The 16,989-nt window shown below is 40.0% G+C and overlaps 3 protein-coding genes across 4 annotated transcripts in view; all 3 read left to right on the top strand.

Annotated features, from left to right (window-relative positions):
• The first annotated feature begins 330 nt into the window (after positions 1-330).
• Positions 331-5,641, top strand: haus4 (HAUS augmin-like complex, subunit 4). Its single transcript, XM_053618204.1, has 10 exons — positions 331-459; positions 713-773; positions 1,054-1,193; positions 1,418-1,549; positions 1,760-1,900; positions 2,040-2,136; positions 2,291-2,436; positions 3,072-3,202; positions 3,593-3,661; positions 4,616-5,641. Exons 2-10 carry the CDS (start codon positions 719-721, stop codon positions 4,788-4,790), a joined length of 1,086 nt encoding a protein of 361 aa, XP_053474179.1. The 5' UTR covers positions 331-459; positions 713-718; the 3' UTR covers positions 4,791-5,641.
• Positions 5,642-9,975, top strand: ddrgk1 (DDRGK domain containing 1). 2 transcript variants are annotated; one of them, XM_053618205.1, is made up of 9 exons: positions 5,642-5,807; positions 6,611-6,766; positions 6,860-6,999; positions 7,776-7,877; positions 8,190-8,312; positions 8,463-8,501; positions 8,600-8,656; positions 9,490-9,538; positions 9,678-9,975. In XM_053618205.1, the coding sequence occupies exons 1-9, from the start codon at positions 5,720-5,722 to the stop codon at positions 9,836-9,838; spliced, it is 915 nt and encodes a 304-aa protein (XP_053474180.1). In that variant the 5' UTR covers positions 5,642-5,719; the 3' UTR covers positions 9,839-9,975. The 2 variants fall into 2 exon arrangements, with proteins under 2 accessions (XP_053474180.1, XP_053474181.1); XM_053618206.1 differs by having other exon boundaries at positions 5,644-5,807; positions 6,614-6,766.
• Positions 9,976-11,395: 1,420 nt separating this feature from the next.
• The window catches only part of LOC128603634 (transmembrane protein 127), a 7,196-nt gene continuing 1,602 nt past the window's right edge, over positions 11,396-16,989 (top strand). Inside the window, exons 1-3 of the mRNA XM_053618207.1 lie at positions 11,396-11,875; positions 15,464-15,643; positions 16,456-16,617. Of these exons, the coding sequence (XP_053474182.1) occupies positions 15,466-15,643; positions 16,456-16,617 (340 nt within the window). The 5' untranslated portion in view covers positions 11,396-11,875; positions 15,464-15,465. The remainder of the gene's footprint in view (positions 11,876-15,463; positions 15,644-16,455; positions 16,618-16,989) is intronic.

Raw genomic sequence — 16,989 nt, 5'->3', positions numbered from 1 at the left:
TCTACCTCCCAAAAGCATACCAGTAGGTGGGTTTATTAAAATAAATTAAACCCTAGGTGTGAATGGTGCCCTATGATGGACTGGAATCCCGTCCAGGGTATATTCCCGACTCATGCCCAGTGTTCCCGGTATAGACTCCGGATACACAGCTAACCTGTTGAGGACAAAGTGAGTCAGAGAAAGTGAGTCAGAATTATTTTTTTTGCCCTTAGTGTATTTAAAAGATATAAATAAATAAATAAATAAAAATAAGATTTTTTTTATGCATTAAAAGTAAGAAGCTCTGGCGTACCTACTCCAGTCCAACAGGTGGCGGTAATACACCGTAACGTTGGACGTTAACCATTTTAATTCAAGAAGAAGAAAAAGAAGACGACGAAGAAGAACTCGAACGCCGAAGTTGTTTATGCTGGCGGTAAATACAAATAACAGAAGGCGTTGCTAAAGCAAAACATAATTGTAAGTTATCTAAACAATCTGTGAAGATTTCTAACAGTTTTTTTGGACAAATAATAGTTAAACGAAGAGGATTTGTACGGACTGGACTGAGGTTTCTAGCTAGTCGGCTTATTGGGTTACTCTTGGAATGGATTAGCTAGTTAGTAAGGGACAAGACAGCCTCCTCCTCTTCCTCTGTTGCACCAGTTGATATATTTAACACTGTATTATTCATTTTGTTTATTTATATTTTTTGACGTCCTCTGCTGTAAAGGTTGTGATGCTGCCGTGTCCAGATTCATCAGTGGGTAAAGGAGACAGTCTGCATCAGCAAGGTACACATCTCTTTTCAGATGTTCATACTGTATGTAATGGCAGTTTCAATAAGCTGTTGACATTTGCTTATACACTCTATGGCCAAAGGTTTGTGGACACCTGACTGTCACGCCCGTGTGTAGTTTTTAGGATGTTCAACAAGTACATATGGGTGTGATAGTCAGGGGTCCATATGGTGTATTTTGTCATTTATGATGTATTTGTATAGCGTCTTTATGGAAACTGTAGGTTGTGTCATTCCCCATATCTCTCTCACTCTCACTCTTCTTGTCACTTCAGTTTTGTCCGCGTTCCCGCTGTGCCATCTGACCGAAAATGATCTGATCCAGAACCCTCTGTTCTGCAAGCTCCTGGCCACGCTGTCACAGCACATGGATCGCACCGGACTGACTTTACCCTTGAGAAAAGAGCTGGAAAAGGTAGTCACGCTCCAGTCTGGATTACACGAGTCACACTGGCTTTAATTAGAAGAAATATGAGAATAGAATTTAATTAGAATAGAAATATGTATTTTCTAGAAACAGTTCATGATGAGCGTTACATGACTAGTGACACTGACTCGCAACTACGAGACAGTGAGGTTGTTGGTGTTGAGGTCTATTTGTGGATGAGGAAGTAAAAACGAAACGATTTTCCCGTGCAGGCAGAGAAGGAGCTCCGGGCGCAGAAGTTGGGATGGCTCCGCTTGGAAAGCGTGCACAGAATCCTGCAAGAGATGGTCCAGGAATATCGCTTCAGGCAGCACCACGACAGGGCAGGACCAGCCGAGGACACGGTGGGAGACTATAACCGTTCCGTTATTAACAAGAACGCTTACAGTATTAACAAGAAGGTTTTACAGTTTACAGCTAGTCAAAACTCCAGGTTAATAAGCTGAAAATTTCTGTTTACAACAGCGTTGTTGTTGTTAGCATTAGCGTATCCTGTCATTGATGATACATGGATACAAAATGACTATTAACTCTAATTGTGCTTCTCTGTGCAGTTCTATCTCACTCTGGAGCGGTGTTTGCTGGTGGCTCGGTGCGTCCGGCAGCTGGACCCGAGCGGCACCGTCGGCCAGGAGCAACCCCCCGTCCTGGGGCTCTCTGCTGAGAAAGTGCTGAGTCAGCTGCCTCCACAGCAGGTAGATTTCCATCACACGTATTCACCCTTTAACTTAAACACACACGCAGCAGAGTAAGATGAACGTGCGAGTTAAAAACTGTCCGATTGAAAGGTTTGAACCTGGCCGTTTTCAGCAAGAAACGTTTCTCTCCAAACAGGACGTGTGGCAAATGAAACAGAGGCTACCGATAGAACTGCAGAAGCACCTGAAGAAGAAACTCTTTAACCTCCTCTCCTACTACCAGCCCGAGTGGGGTAAACCGCTTACACCGTCTCAACCCACATCCAGAAAATACACGTTGTACATTACGACCAAACTGGGGTTTTATTTGACATGTCCTGGAAGCTGAGGTCAGAGCATCTGGGATAACGAAGACGATGACAACTAAAGTTCTGTTTTGTGTTTTAGAAAATGAAAGCGAGGGTCTCAGGTGTGTGAAGCTTTCGAAGCTGCCAGGGCTGCTGGAGAGCGAGCGCAGCAGAGCAGAGAGTCTGACTGAGAAGAACCGCGAGAACGGCACCCTGTTGCAGCGCCAAACTCACTCCTACCTCTCTGTGAGTCACTGGGGGGTTGGGCTCGGGCTCTATGGGGCTCTATGGGGCTCGGGCTCTATGGGGCTCGGGCTCTTTGGCTTGGCTTGCCTGATCTTGGAGTTGACTTTCTTTGAATCGGCTCTGAGCCGTCTTTTCAGATTTTTGAGTCAGCTGTCTCTGAATTGGCTCGCTCTGAGTCTGCTTTTTTTCACATGCTCATTCCGACTCGCATTTCATTGAATCGTCTCTCTCCAACTCTGCTTTTCGGCTCTTCTGGATCTCTGAGCCGGGTATCTCTCTGAATCGCCTCTCCGAGTCGGTTTGTCGGCTCTCTGAGTCAGCTCTCTCCAAGTCTGTTCTCTATGAGTCGCCTCGCTCTAATTGTCTCTGTGATTCGATTCATCTCTCGGAGATCCGACAAACCGCGATTCGAGTCGGATCTCTGAATCAACTCTCTTTGAATCGGCTCTTTCGTTTACCCTGCGAGTCGGCCCTCTGCGGATCGAGTTTTTTTTTTATTGGTTCAGAGATCGTTCGACTCCTATGACCCTGTTGAAAATTTGATTTGTATCACACAGACCTAATGGTCTTGAGGAATCCGTGTAATTTGATCAAAACGCACCGAGGTCTTGTTTATAGTGTTTGTGTTCTGACAGGAACTGCTGGAATGCATGCAGCTCCTACAGACGCTTGTCCTCGACCTCCGACTCAACGTGCAGAAAGAACTCGACAGGAAGAAGATCGAATACTTTGAGGCCAAATGTGAGATTGGAATTCAGAAGATAAGGTAATCTCTTTTCTGCTTTTTAACATTTATTTGTTGTTTTATTACAGCCTACATGTGCCTTCCTCCTTTAACGTGCCTGATCAGCGGAGACCTTTATTCTCCGACGTTCACTTCTTTAGTTTTCTGCTGGAGCTGCGATGCTAATGGAGATTATAGTTCCCAGTTTAGTGTTGTGTTTAAATCATCACTAAGGTTCCTCACAAGAATATTACTCACCTGCTTCAGTAACATTTCTGTGTGGAGCTTCACCTGCTTTTCCTCCATTTCTTATTGGTGCTCTGGTTCTCTCCTGAAACGTGTGAATTTGTGTGTGTGTGTGTGTGTGTGTGTGTGTGTGTGTGTTTAACCTGAGGCATTAATCCTGGCACTAATGTCGCTGTATATCTACAGGGCAGAGATGCTGGAGGTGCAGCTCGACTCCTACACACGAGATAAGATCGCAGCGCATCAGAAAATCACGTGAGTAAAGTTCATCACTCCGTCTTTAACAAAACCACTCCGTCTTTCTTTCTTTCAGCATAAACATGAAGATGTACCTCAAGTGGAAATGTTAAATCAATGTGTTAAATCAGAGCATTACCCTTTCTTTCTTTTTCTTATGCCCTTTCTTTCTTTCTTATGGACTTTCTTTCTTTCTTTCTTTCTTATGCTCTTTCTTTCATTCTTTCTTTCGCTCTTTCTTTCTTTCTTTCTTTTTCTTTTTATGCCCTTTCGTATGCTCTTTCTTTCTTTTTCTTTTTATACCCTTTCTTATGCGCTTTCTTTCTTTCTTTCTTTTATGCCCTTTCTTATGCTCTTTCTTTCTTTATGCCCTTTCTTTCTTTCTTTCTTATGCCCTTTCTTATGTTCTTTCTTTCTTATGCCCTTTCTTATGTTCTTTCTTTCTTTCTTTCTTATGCCCTTTCTTATGCGCTTTCTTTCTTTCTTTTTATGCCCTTTCTTATGCTCTTTCTTTCTTTTTTTCTTATGCCCTTTCTTTTTCTTTCTTATGCCCTTTTTCTTTCTGATGCTCTTTCTTTCTTTTGCTTTCTTTCTTTCATTTTCTTATGCCCTTTCTTTCTTTCTTTCTTTCTTTCTTTCTTTCTTTTTCTTTTGCCCTTTCATGCACTTTCATTCTTCTCCCTATTTTCTTTTCCATTTCATCTTTCCTTCACATTTGCTTCCCATTTGCTCTTTTTTGCACTTTCTTTATTCCTTTTAGTTTGAGTTAACTTTCTTCTATTTAACTTCTTCTATTTTACTTTCTTTTTTACTTTGTCCTACTTTTTCTCCTTACTGTTTTATCTTCCATTTGCGTTCTGTTTCCTTTTTTACCTTGCCGTTCTTTCTTTCTTTTTCTTTATTTCCAGTATAAATAAAACGTATTAAATTATTACTTATTTACTGTGACTTTTTCTTCGCTTCTCCTCTCAGGGAGAAGCTCAGTGCTGAGCTGAAGGCGTGCCACATGGAGAAACAGTCGCTGGAGTCCAGACTGGCGTCCTTCGAGATCTACGGCAGGGAGTTTGAAGTCCTGGCGGAGGAATATTCCAGACTGAAGCAGGAGGTCGCAACAAAATCCTGGGCACTGAAAGAATTTACAACGTAAACCATCCCAGCAAGCAGGCAGAACCAGTACGAGTCAGACCTGATGTTCGGAAGCGCCAAACTTCATCAGTAAAGATACACAGATGTTACTTTGCTTGTGACTATCGTTTCCAAGTGCATCACTGTTAATAGCATAAGTGTTACTAATTTTGAGTATTAAATTATACAATAATGGCTCAACTCATCATTAGGATGCCCTTCAGAGGACATTTTTAGGTTAGTCTGATTCAACGTTCTTCCAGTCTGTCCTGCATTCAGGGAAAGTTAGATGAATGAGTAACAACATTTGAATTTCTTTCCACCAAACCAATCTATCAAACATTTTCCAGGATTTTTAACTGAGCTAACAACATTAAAATCTTTTCCACTTTTATATTGTTTGTCATTTGAGCTTATTTGCTCGTTTTATTCGTACTTTTGTATCCGCCTATCTCTCTAGATATTTGTTTAGCTTAAATATATAGTTGTAACCATTTTGCATAACTAATACGAGTATGGCATGCTCACTAAAAGTTTTAATGACTGAAAACAGGTTATTTGGATTTGCAGCTTGATTTAGAATAAACAATATGTAGGGAAAATTAAGAAAAGCTCCACGCATTTCCATAAGACTCGTAAACAAACAAAAAGTTATTTTCCTCTCGTTCTGTCGAAAGAGGATAAAGAATGCTGATAGTATTCATATATGACTACAAAATTTGTTTTATTATATGTTCTTTAAAATGAATAATATAGGATGGGAAGATTTAATAAAAGTTGGTAAACACGTCATGTGGTACACTACACTTGCAGAAGAGGATTGAGGCTGTGGAACATGGCGCCTCCGGGCCGCTGGGTGGCGCTCTAAAATAAAATAATACACACACACAGGCATAAGTGGCGTCAGTGCTGTCGAATGTGGTTATGTAGATAAATTGTATTGAAGCTGCAATGGATGTCGTTGTTTATCTCGTAGCAGCGGCGATTTTAATCGTTCTGATCATATTCGCCGTGAAAATCCGTGGAAGCACAACAGAAGGTGAGAGTAAAACCTCGCTAAAGAAATCCCGACAAGTTTGTTTATTTATTTATTTATTTCCCAGAAAGCTAAACGCTAACTAGCCGGCTCGCTCGCTCGAGTTGTCAGAATATGTTTATATTGAGATGTTGGAGAAAGTCTTCGACATTCCGTCTGTTGACGTTTTAACAGCAGAATGGCAGGAATATTTGCAACAATGTGCGATATATACAGTACGTCCATGTCAGCTACGTGTAATAGTGGTGTGTCGTTAGCGAAGGAGTCGGTTTACTGAATCGGCTCTCCTAGGTGGCCCTACTCTTTGAGTTGATTCAGAGAATCAACTCTCTGAGTCGGCTCTTTTCACATACACGAAAAACGGCTCTTTTGGGTGAACGTTGACAGCTGAGTCGCAAATACGAGCCGTTTGAGTGTTTTTCATATTTTGTAATGTATGCACTGCCGTAATTCTTGAGTAAATGAATTAAAATGTATCCACAGGTTAGTGTTGAGGGTGAGGTGTGTGAGAGTGAATCTCAGCTGTGTGTATGAGGCAATTTGCTGCTTGTTGATGTCCTGTATGCACTCGTGTGCAACTTGGGAGTCGGAAGAGTCGGCTCTTATTAGTGAGTCAAATGATCCAGGTTTCTAGTGCAAGATGTCTGTTGTATTTCCTTTATCGTGTACATGTTGCCAGCTATGAAAGATTCATTCGCTTAAGGGAACACACTCTTTGAACTTTTTTATTTTATTTTTTTTATGAAATAAAATGATGGACTGGATTATTTTGATAATGTAAACGATTCGTCTGCTTTGTCTGTCAGTAGCTGACCGTGAGGACCGGCAGAATGTCATCGCACGCGTTGCTGCACCGCCGCCACGCTTGGCAGAGGATCGAGGAGCAGGAATGCCACGCCGTCGCCGAGGCCTGGACAGGATGATGGCACAGAGACGTGCACAGCGAGATGCCCCCGAGATTGGTACAAACAATTTCCATTTGGTGAAATCCTCTATGTGTGCTATTTCTCATCTAAATGGTGTGTTTTGTGTCTTTATTGTTGTTGTTTTTTTAGAAAACCTTGATGTAGAGGTAGATGAAGATGAGGAGGTTGAAAGTCCCCAGGCTGAAGAGAGACCTCAGGCTACAGGGAAAGTGGGCGCTAAGAAGCAGAGGAAGCTGGAGGAAAAGCAAGCCAGGAGAGCGCAGAGAGAGGTGGGAGATTATGGACATCTCACAGTGTTTGCACTAGCGAGTGACAAAACAGCAATATTTTAATTATTGTTTATTTGTATAGTGCTTTTAACAACAGCCCTGCTCAGACAGTCTCCAAGTGCATTCCGAATCTGCAGTTGATCAGTGTTAATTAATTTACTTTAGTGACCCTTTAAAAACAACAATCATTCATAAGCCAAGCAATTGCTCAGTTGCTGTAGATCATTCAAGCTAGTTATGTGTCGTTTGGCTTTTTGACTCGGCTCTAATACTTGGCTCCAATACATGGGACTTTGAGTCATCTCTTTGACTCTGCTCTTCGAATCGGCTCTTCAACTCTGCTATAATACTCGGCTCCAATACTCGGCTCTTTGTCTCAGCTTTGCTTTTTGAGTCATTTCTTTGACTTGGCTTTTCAACTCTGCTCTAATACTCGGCTCTTCGAGTCGGCCGTTTAACTCCGCTCTAATATTAGCTTTTTCGAGTCATCCCTTTGACTTAATTGTGACTTAATGCCTAATGGTTTTAACGAATCCATGCAGTTTGATCAAAATACATCAGATTCATGCTTGCATTTTCAGTGTTTATCAAATTCTTTTCCACTTTGATTTTGGGTCACATTTATATTACATTTTGGGGCATGAACGCAAACTGTCTTTGTGTCCCAAACAGTTGATGAAAGTCAAACACGATGTGCGTGTTATTTTACAGTCTAAAAGAAGTCCCGCTGTGATGAGTGGTTTTTTTTTTTTTTCTTTTCTTTGTGTGTGTGGCAGGTGGAGATGGAGGAGCGAGAGGAGAGGAAGCGCATGCAGGAGCTGAGAGAGCAGGAGAGAAAGAAAGAAGAAGAGAAAGAGAGACTGCAGGAACAGAAAGAGGTCAGTGTAAAGCTGAAGTACTCGGAGTAGCCACCAGGTGTCACTACACTCCATTAATGTTTATGAATACTTTTGTTGTTGTGTTTTTTTTGTTTTATATGGGTGTCTTACCACTTTCCCATGCATCTCCGGGTCAAATTCCATTAAGAGTTCAAATGAAATATTATTTTAGTTATCAGATTAGTATATAAATAAATTTTAATATTTATTAGTCTCTAATTATCACATATGTAACCAGGGAATCATTGTTGGTCCAACACGTGCATTTATTTATTTATTTTATTTTTTAATTTTTTCCCGTGGCTCTGTCAGGAGGAGGAGCAGCGTCGTGCTAAAGAGGAACAGGATAGGAAAGAGGAAGAGGAGTATCAGAAACTCAAAGCATCCTTCGTCGTCGAGGAGCAGGGAGAAGCAGAGGAGCTGACCGAACAGGAGGTGACGACTCTGATTTTTAGTTCTGCTTTAACACACCGATTTCACACACAATATAATACTTTAAAAAAAAAAATCTAAATAATTTTTTTTTACGAAGATCACCATCTCATCTTCGAAGATTTGACATTTCTGCTCTTTATTTCCTGTCAGTCTCGCAACCTGCTCCAAGAGTTTATCCAGTACGTGAAGGTACAGAATCGTTCTCTCGTTCATTTAAACATATTTAATTTATCGCTCTGTTTCTCATGTTGCTGTTTCTTACGTGTTTAACTGCTGTGTTTTTGCAGGACTCCAAGGTGGTGCTGTTAGAGGACTTGGCGTCTCATTTTGAAATGCGCACCCAGGTGCGTATTAGAAAAAGCACGTCCTTGTTGACGTCCCTTATGCTTGGGGGGAACGTGGTTGTATTTTGAAACTCACATTGCACACGGGTCTAAAAAAAATGTCAAACTATTGTTTTAGTTCTGAAAGAATTACTATTAAAGCAGAATGTAATTTATAACCATCCAGTGTACCTGCGACAGGCTCTGGATTCACCACCACCCTGACCAAGACAAACCACTTACTGAAGATTTTATAAAGATTTACATACACAGCACCGGTCAAAAGTTTGTGGACACTTGACTGGAATGTTTCCCATGATCTTAAAAACCTTTTGATCTGAAGGTGTATGATAAAATGTTTGAAATCGGTGTTGTAGATGGAAAATATAATCGTGCCGACGTATTCGTTTCTTTCATTAGAAAACTAACATTTTATTTATAAAAAAAAAAAAAATCTTTATTTAAACGGACGACTCAGAAGCGAAATATTCTGAAAAGCAGCCGATAAGAGTCCGGCGTCGGTGTGAACTCCTTTAATACTGTTTAAAATCATCTCAGGGAAATTCCTCAAGAAAACGCCAAGAATACATTTCTGGAAATTCTAGGCAAAAAGCGTGTCTACTTTGAAGATGCTAAAATACTAAATTATTTTGATTTATTTTGGGGTTTTTTATCACAACATAATTCCCATAGTTGCATTTGTGTTACTCCAGAGTTTTGATGACTATTATTATTATTATTATTATTATTATTATTATTATTATTATAAAATGTGGAAATAAACATAAGGAATGAGTGTGTCTAAACTTTTGACAGGTAGTGCGTATATAAAGTGGCTTTTCTGTTTGTTGTAGGATGCCATCGCCAGGCTGCAGGACCTGATAGCGGAAGGTACAATTACAGGTTTGTGAGCTTAAAGACGTAAAACTGTGAAGAAAATCAATTTAAAAAAGAAATAAAAAATTTAGTGACACTTACTGACTAAGTAAACATCCTTCTGATGTTCTGCTTATTTCCGCCGACGGTTTTCTGCCGTCTGCAGGAGTGATCGACGACAGGGGGAAGTTTATCTTCATCACTCCGGAGGAGATGGACGCCGTGGCTCAGTTCATCAAACAGAGAGGAAGAGTCTCCATATCTGAACTCGTGCAAGCCAGTAACATGCTCATCAACCTGAGTCCTACGATTCACACCACCTCCTGAATACACTCTTTTTTTTTTTTTTTTTTTTATAGCCACACACACACTCAGCAAGATTAACAGACACCGTGCAGCATTTCCGACCACACTGATTACATTTGTGAGAGACGTACTTTTAAATAAAAGTCGACTGAACGATGTTTGGTGGTTTCATGAGTCTTTTCGTCTTTACGGTCAACGTCAGGGTTTTTTCCACTTGTTATTCTTAGATTTAATGTCTTTAAGACCAGGAATAAATTTAAAAAGAGGAACTATCTGAAAGTTTTTATTATTCATATTGGTATTTCTAATGTGTGAATGTTGTGTGTGTGTGCGTGTGTTTATGAATAATAACAATATTAACCCTTTTTTTTTTTTTTTTTTTAAAAAAAGCATGATTTAATTTCCAGTAAAATACAAGGTGTCTGAAATGAACCTTTACAGATTTTATCCAGTGTAAGAAGTCACCCAGGAGGTGTAGAAATGACTGGGATTGTCTCATTGGACAGTGAAACAGAAGAATGGAGGTTATTATAAGAGCAAAGAGGGACTAGAGGATAGAAATATCAGCTGAATGCAGTTCAGAGTGTGTTAAACAAAGTTTTACAATTGTGATATATGATTAATAATAATAGTGGCGATAAAGGTGCAGGCTCTTTGTTGGTACCTTGAATAGTGAAGGCTACAGCAGGGGGCGGAGCTTTCTTTTACAAAGCTGCACAGTTATGGCACAGCCTTCCAATTAGTGTTCGGGACTCAGAGTCGGTCTCAGTGTTTAAGTCCAGGCTGAAAACATTTGTTTAGTCGAGCTTTTTGTGAATCGTTTTTTTCATTAGGTACTCCTCGTTGCTGCTGAAGATGGCCCCACATGGTGCAGCCTAAACATCAATGAGATTACTGCGAATGGTAGCACTTAAAAATCTTGTAGATGGCTTTGAACTGCAATTGATATCGACAGTTTTGTTCCCATAACTTTAGGACTGCAATTACCATGAACAGTTTTGCTCGAGTCTCCATCACCAGCGAACTGGCGATAACTTGAACGAAACACACTTCCTGTGAGAACTGTAACGAATTTCCTGGTTATTTATACAACTGCACTTTTTGACCACGTAGTACACAGTTATAGAAGGTAATTATTTATAATCGTACTCTTCGTTGTTCACCCAGATGGGCATGGGTTCCCTTTCGAGTCTTGTTCCTTCTCAAAGGTTTCTTCTTCATGTCTTCTCGGGGAGTATTTCCTTACCACCGTCACCTCTGGCTTACTCATTAGAGATCAACGTAAAATTTATATCCTGAATTGATATATTTCTGTAAAGCTGCTTTGTGAATAAAAATAGAATGGAATTGAGTTGAATATATAGTAATGACAGCATTTAATAAATAATGATCTACTTAATAAATAGTCATTTTTAACAACAACAACAACAATAATCATCATAATAACGTAAAAATATAAGCTAATTAACATGTTTTGTGTAGTTTGTACATCCAAGAACACTGTGTACACAGTAACGGAAATGAATCAACCAGTCAGCTGATTTCACTCATTATTTATTTATTTATATATATTTATTCACGGTTGTTGTTTCTCAGGTCGGCCACACGGGGTCGCTGTTATCTTTAAATCCCTGTATATAAAGTCATCTTACGCAACGAGGTTAAACTCCAAACGCCTGCTTACTCGCTATACAAACCCACTACCCAGGGATAGACAATACAACCTATGTAGTGCACTTACTATCCCAGAGAGTGTGATTGAGGATTGAGCCTCATCGTGTCGCCAGAAAGGACTCCAGTTTTGTTTCGCTTCTGCTCGAGAAGTTAAACAAAAAAAAACGGGTTTATTTATTTTATTTCATTATTATTTTAATTTTTAAATGTATTTTTATTCCAGTGTTTGTGCTTTGCGTTATGTCCTATGCCTCGGGCTACATCCGGACATCCGGGAGATTAAAATGTTTTCATTGTAAACATCAAGCTGTCAGATAGTTGATTGTCCTCATTAAATATAGGTCTATCTGGTGATGTGGGGAAAAAGGAGATAAAACTGTGCAGGTGAGTGAGTATCTAGGATCAATTCTGTTGTATTCTTTTATTATTATTATTATGAAAATGAATGAAAACCCTGGAATAGTCAATGTGCACTGTCACGGGATTTCTATTTGTCTTTAGATGGAATTTAATCTCTCTTCCTGCTGCGTTTAAAAGCATGATTAAATCCACTGGATCTTCAGGGTGGATTCAGAAGCACGATTATTTGACTGAGGATCTTTTCCAAGACTCTAAATCCATGTAGCAGTTTTAAATGAAAACCTTGTGATCTATAACTGGATGATTTCATTTGTAGCAGTGGCTTTCAGCATGTTACACTGTCTCCATGTTAACATGTGGTGATGATGATGATGATGATGATGAAGACAGTAAATAATTAACACACACACACACACACACACAAAAAAAAAAAAAATCTACATTTTTGGTTAAAACAACTTTCTCTGGCTCAAACCTTTGAGCTGTGGTTCGTTCTTGGCCTGTCCAGAACTGCAGCCTATTGTCCGAAAGCAAATCCAATAGAATAAGACATTACAACACTTAACATTTATTTTAAGTTGTTATTGTATACTGTCTGCGGGTGTGGCCAAGAGTATAAAATATCCACGGTCGAGGGTTCGAATCCCGCCGTGGTACTGCGTATGTGGAGTTCGCATGTTCTCCCCGTGCTGCGGGGGTTTCCTCCGGGTACTCCGGTTTCCTCCGTCAGTCCAAAGATACGCATGGTAGGCTGATTGGCGTGTCCAAAAGTGTCCGTAGTGTATGAACGGGTGTGTGTGTGTGTGTGTGTGTGTGATTGTACCCTGCGATGGATTGGGAACCCATCCATGGTGTACCCCGCCTTGTGTCCAGTGCTCCCTGGGATAGGCTCCTGATCAGTTAAATTCGTATTACAAGAAGCAAATCTTCACTCGGTTTAGGATTCTTAACAAAATCTAGTTAAGAAGTCTTCAACTGCTCCATCGAGTCCGATAATCAACTCTCAGGTCCGTTACCAAGCAACCACCTACAACCAAGAACTGTGAAGTAAACTTTCCACTTTAAAAATGGAGTATGTCGAATCGTTCAATCACTTGCACTATGACCGGTAACGCTCCGTGACGCTTCGTTGGCGTCTGTAATGTTGGTCGCACTTCTTGTGCTAACTGCGTTATCGTATTCCGTGGAAGTCTGTAACTGTTTATCGGTGTTGTCCCGTTGTTTTCAAAGCACAGCACATCATCTGGCTCCTCCAAAAGTCTTTCCGCCGTCGAACATCGCAGTTCTTCGTCTTGTATCATAAATAAATGTAACGCCATTCTCGAGCGTGGCTGTTGTAACGTGACTACTATCGTTGGCTTTCAAGTAAGTTTTAAGTTAGGACACCAGTGGGGTTGTCTTAAAGTTAAGGATTTTTTTGTCATGTTAGGTTGCTTCTGTAATATCCTTTTTCTGTCTTTATCTTTATCTGTAGTTAAGATCAGATAATTTGCTTAGGAAATGTTAATCTGTAATAGCTTTTGTCCTAAATGAGGTCCTAAGTGAAATTGCCATGGTTACCAAACAGATAAGATAGGATTCTAAAGTTAGAATCTTTCTGTAGTACACCCCCAGGTTCCCTGCGACCCAGTAAGGATAAGCGGTACAGAAGATGGATGGATGGATAAAGATATACATTCAGCATCCACTTTATTAGGAACACTTGCAGATATCTAATCAGCCAAACATGTGACAGCTGCACAATGCGAAATAATCATGTTCCAATCAATATGTTTTCTCCGCTATCCCATACACCTTTTAAAAATTCTTATTTATTCATTTATTATTGTTATTATTATTATTATTATTTTTTTTTTGCTGGTACTGGCCCGATATATTTACTGAATGTCGGATCTGTGCCATCTCTACTGAAAACGCTATCTGAATGTATATCAGACAAAGTGAAGTATGAAAATACATGTCTTTTCTTTAAGAGATCAATATACAAACACCGAACATTACACAGACCTATTTCCACAGTAAATACTCACCCCTCCCATCACAGTACTACTTACTCATATTTAAAATTAGCACGCGTGTGGATATTTGATACATTTTAATGTCCAAGGCATGCGCATCAGGGCATCGTGTAAGGACAAAAATAAATGTGTCTGTCTGCTTAACCCTGACAGAGAATACCAGTTTTATTCAATATAATGGATTAAAGCAGCATTATGGAACTATATTGAAGGATTTGAATGATTTTGGGGTGCGGGACGACATTAATAATGACATTATAAGCCTCAGACAAATTGAAGTTGAGAGACTTATGACATTTGACTTATAGTGAATTTAGTCAATCTAGTGAGTAACCCTATAATAATCTTACTTAATCTTATTTCGTCCAGCGTACAGCCTGGCAGCTCGTTTTGAGCTTTGTTTAACCTTTGTTTTGAGCAGCAGGTGTGTTTCCCTTCCTCGAAAGACCTGAACCTAGCCGTTCCGTGGGAAATAAGGGACATTATCCACACCTAAACCCCCCACCTTTCCTTTTTCCAGTCTTTGCAATATATCTTACAATAGAAATGGTTCTGTACATCATAAATACCATGTCTGCACTTTTCCTTTGTTTATTGAAATGTGTTAGGATTATTTGCTATAAAACAAGATCTTGGTGGCCACAGAGTATTTTTTTTTTTTTTTAACTAGCTCAATTTGGCAAGCTTGTCCTTCTCCCCTGAGTATGGGGCAGTGTGATTCTTGTCCCAATGAGCAATTAGTGCTTGTTGCAGTTCCCATTTTTGACCACTAGGTGAAATACCTCTATAGAAGCTAAATACGATGGTGCAACATCTGGAAAGCTGAGCATATCACCTGAATGTCGGCTTATGTCGATCAGATAGCAGGTTTCACTGCTTAACCTGCCAGTACGGTTGAGCCGCCACTGGGATTCCGAGACCACTCTGGTTGAAATGCGTTAATGCAAGGAAGTTGTCGAAAACATCAGAATATAAGCAAAATGCATTTGAGTGAATTACCAGCCATTCCAGTAGAATTCCAGTGGCGCTACATCTAAAACGAGATTATTAATATTACGTCAGAATAATGAGGTAATACCTCGAAATATCAAGATGTCAAGTAGACAGGATGAGTCTGGAAGACATAACAAAATAACAACCTGTCTTGTTATGTCAAAATAATGACATAACATCTTGAAATGGTGAATTGTTAACTAATGACGAGACACATTTTCAGTTATTAAGATTAAAATAACAACCTACAACCTTGAAATAACACGATATTCTGTACTGTACAACCCGTCCTGTGCAGATTAACCTCCTGGCAAGTAAATGCACATTCGGGGAGTGTTGAAGTATGAATGAAATGTCTTCTGCAGCAATAATTATCTGCTGCTGTTCCGGGAATTTCTCCTGGCGGCCTTACTGAAGTGTTGCGAAACTTTAGTGGGCATTTTTTCAACATGGCTCACTTACTGAGTACCAAGTAAGATTGGTCTTAAAAGAGAGTATTGAGTAAACAGACGTTGCATTCTTGTCCGTGGTAATCACACTGATTAGGATTTATTTAAATAAATAAATAAATAAATAATTTTTTGTCTTTTTTCCCCTGTAGCCATGCCGCTGACGCTGAGTTTATCCCCGGCCGCTGTGTGTCAGTGCTTCACGCTGGTTTCCCTCTGCACCGCCATCGCCGACCCGAACTGGATCCAAGTGCAGAACACGACAGGCACGAACCAGCTCATTTACGGAGTGGCCTTTACACTACACGCTGCACAGAACCTCTCCAATACCGGTACCACACACTTCACTTCACTTCACTTTGGTGTGATTAGCGTCATATTCATTTTGGCACCAAATACAAATTAGGAACATTTTATAATGAATATATTTATTGAACAGATGTTCAGATGTTGAAATGCTAGTTTAGAGTAAGGGAAAACGTTTTGTATAAGTATCTGTCTCAAACAGCATCCAGTTCTTTAGTGATGTCATTTCCTGATGTTTAGCCGAAGGCGGCCATTTTGGTAAACTCGAATCGCTTTCTTTTTTTTTTTTCTTTCCCCCTCCTTAGTTTTACTTTTAACAAAGAGTTTCCCGTGACTCCTATTCACGATACGCTCGTACTACACATCCTTTCAACACATTTAGTACTGTTTTACTTTATAGCATACAGATCTAGCATGAAACATCTCTTATCCAGGTCAGTCAGAAGAGGATGGGTAAAATTGTGAGTCTGGTTTTCTTCTTCGTTTCATCTCAGAGAGGTTTTTTTTTTTTTGTCATCTCTGGCTTGCTCGTTAGGCATCTAAATCTACATCCAGATTTCTGTAAAGCTGCTTTATGGCCTTGTTAAAATTACTGTACAAATGATATATGACTTAAAATGAATTGAAACAAAGTTGGTCAAAGCACGTACATACAGATTATACATGCAGATGTTAGGATATACGTATGGGATAGATAGATAGATAGATAGATAGATAGATCCTGCGCAAAAGTATAGAAGCACACATTGGGGAAGTGGAAAACTGAATCAGTTCCAGTTTGATGTAATGAGAGATCGGTATTTTGATGTTGTTGTTGTTGTTGTTGTTATTGTTACAGCACCGTTGGGTGGAATGCATGGACTAGGCATGGATTTGCTCTACACGCTCGTTGCTCTGTGCTACAGCGCCGTTCTGCTCTCCAGCTCCTCCTTCTTAACGGACTTCCTCGGTATCAGGTTCACTCGCCCCAGGCTGGTCATGTCACTTCACATCTCCACAGGTGCTTATTTGAACCGTTTTTGGAAGCTGCAGGCTTTTATGAGAAGCATCAGGATTAAACGGTTGGGACACGGCGTCAGTCATTAGTCCGTTATGTCTTTAAGGCACGCAGGCTGCCTTAATGATGATGGACCGATATCCTCAACAAACATGCAGTACTATGCTGACTTGCACACCGCGTCCAAAAATAGAAATAGTACAGAAGTCGAGAATGCTAAGTAGACCAATCAAACCTTAATGCAGTTCTCATGCTGAACAGTTCAGGACGTGCAGTTATGGGTTAAATAATCGACGATTATCGACGATTAAGTCCGTTAACCATCCCGGAGTTCATTTATTTTCCGAGGACAGGGTGTGTTTAATTTCTCTCATA

Source organism: Ictalurus furcatus, chromosome 28 (assembly GCF_023375685.1).
Source record: "Ictalurus furcatus strain D&B chromosome 28, Billie_1.0, whole genome shotgun sequence".
Lineage (NCBI taxonomy): Eukaryota > Metazoa > Chordata > Actinopteri > Siluriformes > Ictaluridae > Ictalurus > Ictalurus furcatus.
This window is presented reverse-complemented; position numbering and strand designations above follow the sequence as displayed.

Excerpts from the sequence above, each read along its gene's own strand:
- haus4 (XM_053618204.1), top strand. The coding sequence starts at position 719 with ATGCTGCCGTGTCCAGATTCATCAGTGGGTAAAGGAGACAGTCTGCAT. Across the intron at positions 3,203-3,592 it reads ATTGGAATTCAGAAGATAAG|GGCAGAGATGCTGGAGGTGC; the intron begins GTAATCTCTTTT and ends GTATATCTACAG. Across the intron at positions 3,662-4,615 it reads GCAGCGCATCAGAAAATCAC|GGAGAAGCTCAGTGCTGAGC; the intron begins GTGAGTAAAGTT and ends TTCTCCTCTCAG.
- ddrgk1 (XM_053618205.1), top strand. The coding sequence starts at position 5,720 with ATGGATGTCGTTGTTTATCTCGTAGCAGCGGCGATTTTAATCGTTCTG. Across the intron at positions 8,502-8,599 it reads AGTTTATCCAGTACGTGAAG|GACTCCAAGGTGGTGCTGTT; the intron begins GTACAGAATCGT and ends GTGTTTTTGCAG. Across the intron at positions 9,539-9,677 it reads AGCGGAAGGTACAATTACAG|GAGTGATCGACGACAGGGGG; the intron begins GTTTGTGAGCTT and ends TGCCGTCTGCAG.